General features: G+C 41.7%; 1 protein-coding gene across 1 annotated transcript in view; it reads left to right on the top strand.

The window, feature by feature from the left end:
• shank3a (SH3 and multiple ankyrin repeat domains 3a) overlaps positions 1 to 14,202 on the top strand; it is a 154,933-nt gene that overhangs the window by 29,636 nt on the left and 111,095 nt on the right. The window contains 2 exon segments of the mRNA XM_071514034.1: positions 2,634 to 2,837; positions 7,647 to 7,718. Of these exon segments, the coding sequence (XP_071370135.1) occupies positions 2,634 to 2,837; positions 7,647 to 7,718 (276 nt within the window).

Here is a 14,202-nt window from a genome sequence, read left to right as displayed (position 1 = left end):
AACAACATATTTTTGTGGGATTTCTAGATACTTATAGTATTTCAACACAGACAAAAGAAAGCATTTTTTGTAAAACTTGTGTTGTTCTGATTCCTCAATAGTCTGTGTGCTGCCCCCACTAGAGAACGGCTTTCACGCTGAGTGATGTGACCGTGTCCAGGCTCTGACAGTTGCTGGAGGTATTATGGATTTGTTCAAAGCCAGTGTTCAGAGGGAGATGATGTTCACCGCAAGGAGCTGTTTTATCTATCACAGCTTACAGTCCAGAGCGGCTGTGCTCCCTATTAATTTTATTGTATTTATGTATCAGTCTTCACTTCCCTAATTACTTAATCACTCTTGAAAGTGACTTTGGTAGTTTGGACTGTCTTTTCCAGTTAATATTTTTTTAAGTCATCCATGAAGCTAATAACATACAAGGACGTTTCGGTATGGGTTCAGCTTGTCTTATGGGTATGGTTTTATCTTTTTGAGGTGAAATGTTTAAGGGTTGATTTCTAGCAAGAGGTTGACGGTTATTAAAATCAGCAGTGAGTTCCAGTAAAGAATGGACAGACACGAACCAGAGTTTGAGTTATATTTGGTGCCCTTAAACATTTATCTCAAAGATGCTCCATGCATTCTTCACAAGCACACAACACTCAAAAAACCTAACAAGGTGTACACAAGCACACACTGTTATCTGCTTGTCATGCTATGATATCCCTCTGTTGTGCTGTGGTTGATCAGGATTTGTTCCACTTCAAGTAACAGAGTAAGGACAGATAAATAGAAAAGCCAATTATCGTCAAGATTGAATTATGGGTAAATATGTTGGGCTATGCAGGGTAATCAAAAGTACATCCCATTAGGTTTAATAATGATATTTGATGGGAATTAAAGCATTATATCTCTATGACGTTAACGTCTGTGTGTATGTGGCTGTGTGTTCATTTGTTTCTGTGTGTTTGTAGATGACGAGATCTCCCCATTTCCAGAAGACTATCCCGAGTGGCCCCTTTAATCCTCAGTTTTCTCTCCCTCCAACTCTCCATCGTCTCTCACTTTAATGACATGGACTGAACTCATCTCAAAGTGAAGAGGCAGCTTTTCAAAGCTGTATTTGATGTCAGTTTTGTTACATTTGGGGAAAAACAACTTCCTATCTCTGTGGAAGCAGACCAACCCAGACACAGGACTCCCAGCAGATTGATGGAGAATTGGAGTGTATAGGGTGTACAGTAAACAGCATAGGCTGTTTGCAGGCTGGAGGGGGATAATTCTTAGTGACGGCGGGATTGTGAAATGGATGTACTGATGCTTCAGTCAAAACAGTCTGTGTGCATCTGCATCTGTGTCTCTGTGTGTGATTGCTGCTTGTTCTGTGTTGCAGAGAAGATGTGATTTCTCAACAGTTGTGTCTGAGTGTCAGTAGCATAGTGGTGCTGAACAGGATAGAGTTGAGGTTCTGAATCGATACTGCAGGCAGCAGTGATTGATTTATTACTTGTGGGTTTTGCTCTCTCTCTCTCTCTCTCTCTCTCTCTCTCTCTCTCTCTCTCTCTCTCTCTCTCTCTCTCTCTCTCTCTCTCCGTCACACAGTCACTTTCTCTCTTTTCCTCTCTCCCTCTGCTCTCTCTCTCTCTCAGTCTTTCTCTCTCTGCTTTCTGTAGCTCAGGCTCCACAATGTGGTAACTAGGTGGAAGTGCTCTGCCCACCCACTTCAGCCACAGAGCATTAGATCTCTGGACAGACTAGAAAGCAGCTAGTGCAGTAATTTATTTGATACCTTAAAAGCAGCACAATAGCAGAATTACCCAGTGTGTGAAGTCCAGTTAACATTTAATACACCTTTATCTTATTTGATATGGGAGAGAGAACACTGCTGAATTGATATCCTCACGAGGGGTTTCAGTCTATGTATTACGTATACTGTTGCTTATTAGAGCACAAAAGTCAACAGAGTGGCTTTTATTTTTCACATTTGTCTACTGAGGGAGTCTCCAAACCCTTGGGCAACCCTACCTATGAACTGTTTCATGTGTGACTGGAGACAGCAGACAGAGCTACTGTGAGCTATAGCTGTAGGAGTCACATATTGCCCAGCTGATGCCCTGCTCTGGCTCTGACCACTTAACCTCGATATCATTTAATATTCAGAGCATGAATAATGCACACTCAGATGTAGCCTTATTCAAATTTAAAGATGTACACGTTGCTGCACGATATGACTCGGGAGAGTGTTTATGGAAGAGCTTTTGCTGATGATCTGGTTTTGGTTTTTGAGTACTGTAACTGCCTTGGCCAAGGGCTTTTAGGATGACCTTCTGTGAACATTAGTGGAGGAAATTGTCCGTTAATGCTGAAATGCTATGATACCTGTGTGAATTGTTTCGAAAATTATAAGGCTTAGCCAGTATTATCTTCTCCCGCAACCGTGACATTGCAAGTTCAATAAATGCCGCGCTGATAAACAATGAATAAGATACTGTTTAATATTCTAGTACGCTGCTCAGCATCCCAATGCTATGTTTATGCGAATCGGTAAAATATCACTCCTCAATCTCTTATTTTTGCTTGACTGAAGTGTAATGAGTGATATTTAGAAAAATGACAGATGCTTAACCTTCCCTGCTCTACTCTTCTCTCTGCAGAAATGCATGAAATTCAATGTGGACGCTCCTATCTGGCTGTCCAAACAGCGGATCCTGTGTACTCTGAACCAGAGCCTGAAGGATGTACTCAACTATGGCCTCTTCCAGCCGGCTTACAACGGCAAGGCTGGCAAGTTCCTTGATGAAGAAAGACAGCTGAGGGAATACCCCTTCCCCTCCATCGCTCCGGTACCTTACCTGGAGGTAGGTCCACTATAGGATCATGTGTATGTATGAGATGTTCAAGAGAGAAAGAGGAGAGAGAGTAGACACCATACATACACAACTATAAAGAACGATGTAAATGTTTTCTGCAGGCTAGTAAGAAGGTTCTTACTAACAGGACTATGATGCAAGCATTCAGATAGTTTTGCTTTGCTTCCACTTGCACTTTGCAGATATTGCTGATCACAGGCAAAATGGGCAAAGGGTGAAAGGGAGGGAGAGAGGGAGAGGGAGAGGGAGATGGGGAGGGGGAGAGAGAGAGAGAGGGAGAGATATTGAGCAGAAATGTTGATATATTCAGTTGAAGGAAAGTAGGAGTGATGTTCCTTTATCATTTCAAATTAGGGTACAACGACAAGGTTGGGTATGCAGTCCCCCGGCATCATCTACTTAACCATGTGAAATGGGCCTGCATGTGCCACCATGGTGCTGTCTTAGGTCATTTTCCACAAAGGGACTAAACACATGGAGCTTGTTGTGACCTGTCAATCATCCATTAAGCCACTGTTATTGAAGAGTAGCTACTTTAATCTTTTTTACGCTGTCTACATGTGTGTCTGTGTGTGTGGGTGTGTGCATGCTTCTGCGTGCAGTGTATTTTCTTTCTGCCACGATGTGTCACTCAAACCCAGCAGCAATGATAACATGCTCAACGACAGTGTGTTGTCTGCAGCGGCTGTCATCTCTCAGAGATAATTGTAGCGCTTGTCCATCATGGTTTGTGATCAGAGAGAAACACAGGCATATACAGATGTGCTGCTTTACAGGCAGAGGTGTAAATATGTCAGGTGTTATTCTGACTGGCGGTCTTTTTTTTCACTCGTTTTATGATGAGACAGATGCAGAGCTTAATAAAGATTTACTGTATCCCCCTTGAGCCTCAGTTTAATGTCAAACCCTGATGCATGGGGAGATACTAATATCATTATTAAACTAAATTGTTACCTATGGTTACAGCTTGCTTTGGAAAATGTAAAAAATCTGTTTAATAAAAAGCCTTTCCCATATTTTTGTTTGGTGTTACAGTTTAGGCTATATCAAGAATGATGAGATGTGTAAAGCGTATTGCTGGATCATGGCAGGCCCATCTGGCTCTCTTCTCTTCATTCTACTCACTCTCTCTGTCTCTCTGTCTTTTTTTCTCTCACTCTGGTTATTATTATGGTTATTATTATTTTTCAGATTTGATTTACTGTGCCAATTATGAGTTGGGCTCTTACCAGGGACAGGAAATGACAAAAGCAGATGGAAACCCTTCAGGCTGGAGGGTCTTCCCATGATTTCACTGGCCTCAGATCAGATCAGATCAGAGCTGTGCTTCTAAAAGGATAATTCAGATTATTTTCAACCTGGGCCTTATTTAACTTGTTTTTGCCATCATGATGATGTATTGTGTAGACCTTTACATTCCTCCACTTTGCCAGCAGGGCTGCTCGCCAATACACTCAAGGGCCAAAGCAAGCTCCAACAATTGAACCCAAAAAGCAATTAAAACACAACACAATAACACTCACACCGCAATGGAACCTGCCTACATCGAATCCTCCGATTATCCATGCCGACTTGAAACTGCCGACTTGGCCATTAAAGCCAAAGATGCGATATGATAGTAGAGACAGAAAGCCAAGTCTACCAGCTGGAAGCCTGCAGTCAGTTTGCAGCAAATGAATCAGGAAATAAGTCATTAGCCACTGTGCTACATTTGTTAAGTAAAATCCGAGTTAACCAGTCTAACAAATGATCCAATAGAGACTTAGTGGAGCACAGAGCTGTGTGTTAGGAAGCATCAGATCAATTTAGCTCTACAAACTATACCGGAACTCTTGGAGGTCAATGACCTGAGTGGTATGCCGCACAGTAGCCATGTGTGTGTATGTGCATGTGTGTGTGTGCAGAAATGTGCGTGTGTGCGTGAGCTACACATATGAATCGGTCCTACCCGCGGGCCATGGTACTCCAGGCTGATTGGTTTCTCTCACTAGGCCTGCTAGTATTAGGTCATGTATTAGCTCCTCTGTCCATCCCTCTGTACTAACATGGAGAACAGGGCTGGACCTGAAAGCATCACAACCACTGCATGATCCAGACCTCCAATATGCTAAAATTGAGAGAGCGGAACATCTCAGTCGTTAGTATAGCCTCAGACAAGACTGTCATTCCCTGATCTTGGATCTGTTTATCTCACACTGGTCTGAATACGTCAGAGTACAGTGATGGATTGTGTTTTCTGTCCTGGGAATGGTGTTTAAGGCTGATATTCTGAGATGGCAGATGAGTGCAGGAGTGCAGGGTCCAGGTTGTTGGTGAGGCTGTGTGTGTCGTCTCAGTGGTCTGTGGCTGCGGGCCCCTCTCTGCATCCAGAAGACTCAGCAAATACTGCTGTCACCTCTATGGTGAGTCTAACGTTGCACCTGGATGGACAAGGAAGGATGTTTTGTGTGTGTGTTGGGGGCGAATTTAGCATATGGTGATGGATGTTTGTCCTGAATATAGAACTGACATTTTCATTATTTTCTTTACATTTTTGTCACATTTCATGTTCAGGCTGAACCATACTCATTTTATTGGTTATATCTTTACCTTTGGGTTTATGTGCTTTTGAAAGCTTATGTTCTACAGTAGTTGAGTGGGTGTGGGCTTCTGTTTGTGTGTACATGTGTGAGTGTGCGTGTGTATTGCTGCTCTGTGGCAGTACTGTATGTATCATCGATTGGCGACCGGTTACTCCCTCAGGCCCCGGGTTTGTAGAGATGATTGACACGTTTGGATTAGCAGCTCAAAACCCTCCGCTCTGTCATGGATTTACCCTGTTGGCGAACACCACACATGGTTGCAGACACCCACACACACACACAGACTTAAAATACGCAAAACCTGTGCAGTGAAGGTGTGAAGGTTACAGCTTTTTAAAGCTATTACAGTCTACTAGTGTTCAGTGAAACCTGTCCATCAAACCAGCAGCTTGCAACAGACCTAATAAATGCTTTGACTTTTGACAGGTTGGGAAATGGTAAGAGACCGAGGAAAGAAATCGGTTCAAGGAGCCGTAGCGCAGAAAACAGAAACCGTAACAGAACAAAATTTTTTCAGGAGTGGAAGCATTAATGGGAACGAGAGTTATTTGATTTTTCCTGGAGTGTAACCATCATTATAAAAGTGCAGAAACAGGTTTGAAGATTCCTTTGGTGTCCCCAAAGTTTGACTTGTCATTGGGGCCATACTGTTTTTTTGCAGGGCAATATTGGCATTTGAAAACTGTTAAAGACTATGAAACTATGACCTAATTGGACATAACTGCATCTACACAGAACACAGATGCCAAGTGCTTTTGTTGTGTAAAAATATTTACAATATTTAAACAAAAACAGATGCAACTGATTAGGACACTTTTCAATCAAAGAATTCAGGCTAAACTTGATCAAAATCATCTGATCATAAAACTCTGGTGTAGTGAGACCACATTGCGGCTGTATTTAAATGTGTGTATGCGTCATTTTTTTCCCCCTCATCCTTCCCTTTCTCGTATAAGCCCAAATCCATTCAGGCTGGTGTGAGGATTTAACAAAACTTACACCCAGGTGTAACCACGATCCAAATATCCTGAAAATGGAACAGGGGAGAAAATACTCATATAGATAATGAATAGAAAATCATTCATTTTCTTCCCCTGCAAAACACAGATCTATCAAGGAGCATTGTGGACGATTGGAGTGATGTTAATGATGTACTGTAACCATTTACTGCTGACAGCTTAGAGACAAAGACAACAAACAGCTGAACTCCAAGGTAGAGGAGCTTTGGGGAACAAAACAGTACTGGCTGGGGCAAGCAATAGCTCTTTTTCACATGTTTGTTCACATATCTAAGTCATATGGGCAACAGTTTGACTGGACTTTTCCCTCACCGGGATTTGGTTAATCGCTAAATTTGATTTGAATGTAAATGCTGTCAATGTAGAGTTTTTAGGGCAAAGTTTTGCCAGATATATTTGAAATGATCTTAATAGTGCTAAAGGAATCTCTGATGTTTGAAATCCAGAACTGTTGTGTAGGTCTATAATTATTTGGTTGGGTTTAGTCTGTCAGATATCAACCACCTTGGTTCTTTAAATCACTTTTATTAACTATTTTAGTTTTAAAATTAATATTTCCAGTAATATTTCAAAAATCTATTCAGTGAAAAGAAAAAAAAATCTCTTGAGCCTCTCTGCCTCTTTTTCTTTCTCATTAGTGGAGCCACTTGTTTTTTTAATTTGTCAAACCTGTATGCTATGTTGCTTCTGCTTATTTATTCAGTTGAAATTGTTAACCTTTTTTTTGTTGTTTTGCAAATTGTATTCCACACTCAACTTGCAACGTTGCTTGAATATGTGGAAAAGATGACAGGCAAGACACTGGAAAGAGATGACAGCCGCATATAGGGAGACGTTTGCTTCGCTGATGTCATTCCATGGTTATTAAATACGAGTCAAAATCTCTCTGTTTCTGTCTGACTGTCTGTCTCTCTCTCTCTCTCTCTCTCACTCACACACACACACACACACACACACACACACACACACACACACACGTCAGGACAAGGCAATATTAAACTAAAAATAAATTGACATACTTTGATCTGATGAGCTGTTGGGCCGATTGCACTGCATGACAAATTCCTTTGGCATGACTTGGATAATTAACACCAGTATCCATTCTTTAGTCCTTTTACTAAGCAGTCAAGAGATAAACAAAATGAAAAGGTAAAAACCAAACTGCTTAGCTTGCCTCTGTTCTTGTTGTGTTTCAGTTCCGCTATAAGAGACGTGTCTACACTCAGACTTACCTGGATGACAAGCAGCTGTCTAAACTCCACACCAAGGTAAGACCAAACAACTATGAGCTCCTTTAGCCTAACATCTGATGAGCTAATGCTTTGTGGGCAAACTGAGTGAATGTGCCACATATACATAAAACTGGTTTGCTGGCTCAGTCTGGGGTAACAGGTGGCCTAGTGGTTAGAGTGACTGTGCCATGACCGAAAGGTCTTAGGCTTGATCCCTGCAACTGTCCTGTCTTTTCAAAGTGTCCTTGAGGAAGACACTGAACTTCACTCAGTCTGAGTCTTTCTAGATAATTTAGCTTAATACTTAAAATATAAAATGTGAATGTAAAATATAAAGTTGTAACCAAGGTATTTAATGGAAAAACATGGTTAATCCATACACTATAGTTCTAAGGCTTATGCTTTTTTTAAGGCAGTGACAGCACAACGTCAGCAGCAGCCAGCAGATGTAAAAGTCCTGGTGCATGAGTGAGAGGGTTGTGGTTTTGGTTATTTCAAACCACTGATTATGCCAGCGAACGACTGAGGTCTTTCCTGTGAGTAAAGGCAGCGCTGATATTTATTCTTATTTTATTGCGCCGCTTATGACTCTCCTTTCTTGCTTGGAGACTTTCCAGATCTAATTCTATTCCTGGACAACTGCAGGCGGAGGCAGTTAAGCCAATTCTGTGGAGCTGCTTGTGCCATGCTACACTGTACCTACAATCCAAAATAGTCCACAGATTGCAGTGTAATTTTCCTCCTTGTTTACCTCATATGTAAAACGCATCTCTTCTCTGTGTGCCGAGGAGACCTTCTGCCACTGGTGGTGTCCGGCCACAGGAGCTGGAATGGGACAAATTAGGGGGTCTTATGCAGCGCTGACTGGTGGATTTTCTCTTGTTGAGCCCCAACACAGTACTTTGATTGAAAATATGGCAATGTGTTGTCATGGAAAAAATTGCTGTAGCTTTAATTGCCTTGCTCAAGCGCACCTCACCTGTAGGTATTTAAGAGCCGACCCAGGATTTTAGATGACAACATTCTGTTAAATGAAATTAATGAACACCCTCTGGCCAATCAGAATCAAATATTCTCTCAGGCCAAGATATAAACACCTTAAACATGCCTCTGTGTACCAGCTGACATTGGTGCTTATTTTTGCTATGTATGTGTATGTGTGTAAGGGAGTGGAGCAGACAGCAGGGGGAACTGGATGCATTTGCATGGAGCCCCATCAGAGGGCAGGAGATTTACACTGCAGAGGTTGAACAATGTCAGTACTGTGCCGTCAGCTGTGACTGTGTGTGAGTGTGTGTGTGTATGTGTGTCTTTCTGTGTCTGTGTTTGTGTGCGTATTTGTATGTATGTTTCTGCTAGAGGAGAGGAGAGTTGCTGTTGGGTAAAAACCATGGAACTGCAGTTTTGATGGTCATTTATGTGTTGAGTGAGTTTTATCACCCTTGGGGCCGTGAAAGCTGTTTAAAGTCCATTTTACAATTTTAAAAACACATGGACGTCAATGAGAAAATGGTTCTTCTTCACTCCTGTAAAATGTACCTTTTCAAGATATGTGACCCTGTGGCCTGGCGCTCCCAATCACTTACAGCTCCTCACAAACAACTCCCTCAGTGCAACAAATGGACTTCTCAGAGAACCCAAAGCGCAATGAAGGACCAAGAACTTCGACTATACCTATCTTAATTAGCAATAGAATCACTAGAGGCAATAGAATCACTAGAGGTTATTCAAGCAAAGCTGTTAACTTCTCTTCTTCTTTACATTATGTCACATACAAATCCATATCTGTAACACCCACTACATGTACAACGAAACTAGCTCTTCTCCACATCAGATCCCTCACAAACAAATCTTCTTTAGTAAATGATCTTATTTCTGCACATAACCTTGATTTTATGCTTTTAACTGAAACCTGGCTCGACAAAGCCAGTAGTGCAAACGCTCTTATTGAATCAGCCCCTCCGAACTATAATTTTATTAACACCACCAGGGAGGGCAGAAGGGGGGGGGGGGGTAGCAACCCTATTCAAAGATTCATACCAATGCAAGCAAGTGTCATTTGGTAATTTTATGTCATTTGAATACCTCTGCGCTATCCTTAAATGTTCATCTCACCTCACCTCCAAGGCACTCCAAAGCACAACATTTTCTCGAGGAGTTGAGTTGAACTCCTATCTACGATTTGCCCAGACTTTGATTCTCTCATAATAGCTGGCGACTTCAACATCCACATTGATAACCCAAAGGATAGTTATGCAAATGAACTTAACACACTATTTGATACTTTTGGCCTGTGTCAGCATGTGAAGGAGCCCACCCACTCTCAAGGACATACTCTGGACTTGATCATCACTAAGGGTCTCCATTTTTCAACACTGGTCAAGGATTTGGCTCTATCGGATCATTTCTGTATATTCTTTGACTTGCTTGTTACATCCAATCCTCAAACCCAAACTATGGTTGTAAAAAAGAGGTACTTAAGTGACCATACTGCTGCTCGTTTTAGACAAGCAATATCTACAACTTTAAGTGAAACATCTGACTCTGTTGATGATCTGCTGAATAACTTCAATTCCAAAATATTGTATATTATAAACAACATTTCACTGGTAAAACATAAGACAATAACTTATAAACAGAAAGCACCCTGGAGATATGACTGAAATGTAAGGCTAATGAAACGAGAATGCAGAAAATCTGAACGCAAATGGCATAAAACCAAACTTCAAATACACTAAGATATCTACAAAAGCATGCTCCACTCCTAAGCAAAGTTAAACAATCCTTTTTCTCCAGTGTCATAAACAAAAATAAAAATAATGCACGCACCTTATTTGCTACAGTAGAGAGACTGACAAATCCTGCCCCACAAATAGATCCTGAATTTCTCTCAGCTGATCAATGTGATGAATTTGCATCCTTTTTTAAAAATGAAATTGATAGTATCAGACTTGAGATTAGCTCAAGCCTGACCCAAACTCTCAATTTACCAACTACAACTACAAGAAAACCAGTCCTGATGTCAGAGTTCAGCCCCATCAACAGAGATACCTTATTAGAAATAGCGCACCACCTTAATTCTTCCACTTGCTGTCTTGACAGTTTGCCCACTAACTTTTTAAAAAATGTTTTTAACTCCATAGAAACTGATGTTCTTAACATAGTGAATGTATCACTGTTCTCTGGCACCTTTCCTTCATCCTTGAAAACTACAGTTGTTAAGCCCTTATTAAAAAAAGGCAACCTAGATACCTCTACCCTCAGCAACGTCCGACCCATCTCAAATTTACCCTTTTTAGACAAAATTATAGAGAAGGCAGTTTTTAATCAGCTAACACACTTCTTAATTTTAAACGACTATTTTGATAAATATCAATCAGGCTTTCGTGCCAATCACAGCACCGAGATGGCTCTTATAAAGGTTTTATTTGCTATTCGTTTTAATAGTGACTCAGGCAAGACATCAATTTTAGTGCTTTTAGATCTTAGTGCAGCATTTGATACGGTTGATCACAGTATACTTTTACATAGACTGGAAAACTGGGTTGGTTTTTCTGGAACAATTTAAAAATGGCTGAAATTATACTTGGAGGGCAGGGATTATTTTGTCGCTATTGGGAACCATAACTCAAAACGCATGCTCTTGACCTGTGGTGTCCCTCAAGGGCAATTCTCGGCCCGCTTCTGTTTAACCTGTACATGCTCCCAGTTGGCCACATCCTTCAGAACGACAACCATGCTTATCATACTTATGCTGATGACACACAAATTTACTTAGCTCTCTCATCAAATGACTACGGTCCTATAGAGTCATTATGTAAACGCATTGTGCAAATAAATAACTGGATGTCTCAAAATTTTTTGCAATTAAACAAAGAGAAAACAGGTAATTTTATTTGGCAGCAAAGATGAGAGGCTCAGGGTTGCTGCTCACCTAAAGGATAAGGCACTAAAAACAAAAGAGCAGGTTAAGAACCTTGGTGTTTTAATTGACTCTGACCTAAGTTTTAACAGTCATGTAAAAGCAATAACAAAATCAGCATTTTATAACCTTAAAAACATAGCCAAATTCAGGGACGTTATGACAAAACAAGATTTGGAAAAACTGATTCATGCTTTTATCTCCAGCAAAATTTATTACTGCAATGGACTTCTGACAGGACTTCCTAAAAAGACCATCAGGCACCTGCAACTTATTCAAAATTCAGCCGCAAGAGGTCTGACCAAAACCAAAAGGACAGCCCACATCACCCCAGTCCTTGAATCTCTACACTGGTTGCCAGTAAGCCACAGAATTGATTTTAAAGTTTTATTACTTACTTATAAATCTCTACATGGAGTTAGCCCTAAATATTTGACTGATATGCTTGAGCAATATAACCCCGCGAGACCTCTTAGATCACTGGGGAGTGGACTGCTAGTGGTGCCCAGAACAAAGTCTAAACAAGGAGAAGCGGCTTTTAGTCATTATGCAGCACAGCGCTGGAACCAACTGCCTGATGGCCTTAGGAATGCCCCAACCATTGCAGTCTTTAAATCCAGACTGAAACCCTCACTGTTCTCAAGCGCTTTCAACTAAATATTTTTAAACCCTAAGACCTTATTATCATGTTATCATTATTATTATTATTTTAAATCTTTTTTTTATTATTAATTTTTTGCTTTATTAAATTGTGTGAATTAATGTGAATCGTTCATAGTGTTTCAATAAGTGTGGTATCTACTGTGGTGTCACCAGTATAGCACTTAAATGGTTCCCACTCTTTCACAGAACTTTCTATCTTCATCTTCTGCAAACATTGTTTGTGGGATCTGACAAGGATCTAGTTTAGACCCTTTCCTGTGCTTCTAGGTGACTTGTTTAAAAAAAACCAAAACAAAAAAAAACCATGCATATATACTGTATATCTATTATATATAAACATCGAACAAAAAGTTCGGAAATTTGTGTTTGGTAGATTTCTCTGTTGTAACAATGCTTCTTGGCAATACATTTTATACCGTTGGAAAGCCTGTTTATTTCCCTTTTAAATGGTGCCCCATTTGTAAGGAACATGCATTTGTGGGATGAGCAGCACAGCTGAGTATGTGGGTTGCACTCATGTAAAATTTGCCAAATCTTCTCTGCCAATGCCAACCAGCTTATTCTGCTGTTGCTATTGACTCTTGTTTTGAGCTTCCGGTACCCCCAGGTGCTGACAATCAGGTACCTGATTGGCACCTGATTGGCAGCACCTGTGAGCATGGGCCCTGCTACAGTGGTCAATTGGTGTCTGCTCCAAGAATCGGCATGCCACGTTTGTCTGATCTCGATAAGGCCTGTGCGATAGGGCAACTTCAAGCCGGTGTTCCACATAAGCAAGTTGCGGCATTATTTGGAGTGAGCCATAGTACCATCTCCAAACTGAAGGCCAAGTTCCATGAAACGGGGGATGTCAGAGACAGACCGCGAAGTGGGCGTCCCAAGAAGACGACACCCCAAGAAGACCGGTTCCTCACCCTTTCAGCACTTAGGAACTGTAGGCTGTCTTCTACAGATTTGCAGTCAAGGTTTGCAGGACGATATGGCACACGGCTCTCGGCCCAGACAATCCGGAACGGCTGCCAGGAGGTCTGCCATGACTGCCCTTCACCGTCAGGCCCGTTTGCGCTGGTGTCGGCAACACCTGCACTGGAACCTGAACATGTGGAGGAACATTATGTTCAGCGATGAGTCCAGATTCTGCCTACGGAAGTTGGATCGTAGGGTCAACGTGTGGAGAAGACGGGGAGAACGCTATGCTGATTGCTGCACCGTTACAGAGTAACACCTTTTGGTGGAGGCAGTGTGATGGTGTGGGGCGGCATCTCCATCACTGGAAAAATGAGGCTTGTCATCATTGGAGGCAATCTCAATGCAGAGAGATATCGAGATGAGATTCTGCAACCGGTGGCAATCCCATATCTCCACAGTCTGGGACCGAACTCCATCCTCCAAGATGACAACGCTCGCCCCCACAGAGCGGGCTTTATCAGAGACTACGTCCAGAATTTGGGAGTAGAGAGAATGGAATGGCCTGCCAACAGTCCTGACCTCAACCCAATTGAACACTTATGGGATCAGCTTGGGCGTGCTGTTCGTGCTAGAGTGACCGACACAACCACGTTGGCTGACTTGCGACAAATCCTGGTTGAGGAGTGGAATGCCATCCCACAGCAGTGTGTGACCAGGCTGGTGACCAGCATGAGGAGGAGGTGCCAGGCTGTTGTGGCTGTGTATGGTTCTTCCACACGCTACTGAGGCTCCTGACTGTTTGTTAAATGAATAAATTGTAAAATTGCCAATATGTCTTGTTTCTTCCTTGTTACTGATAGACTTCAATCATCCAATCCACCAAACAACACCAAACAAGAGTCAATAGCAACAGCAGAATAAGCTGTTTGGCATTGGCAGAGAAGATTTGGCAAATTTTACATGAGCGCAACCCACATACTCAGCTGTGCTGCTCATCCCACAAATGCATGTTCCTTACAAATGAGG

Source organism: Centroberyx affinis, unplaced genomic scaffold, assembly GCF_046629955.1.
Source record: "Centroberyx affinis isolate AG114_WGS23_722 - 3 ecotype Tasmania unplaced genomic scaffold, CSIRO-AGI_Caff_v1 ptg007894l_1, whole genome shotgun sequence".
NCBI lineage: Eukaryota > Metazoa > Chordata > Actinopteri > Beryciformes > Berycidae > Centroberyx > Centroberyx affinis.
Note: the sequence above shows the minus strand (reverse complement) of the source record. Positions and strands in the feature narration are given on the sequence as shown.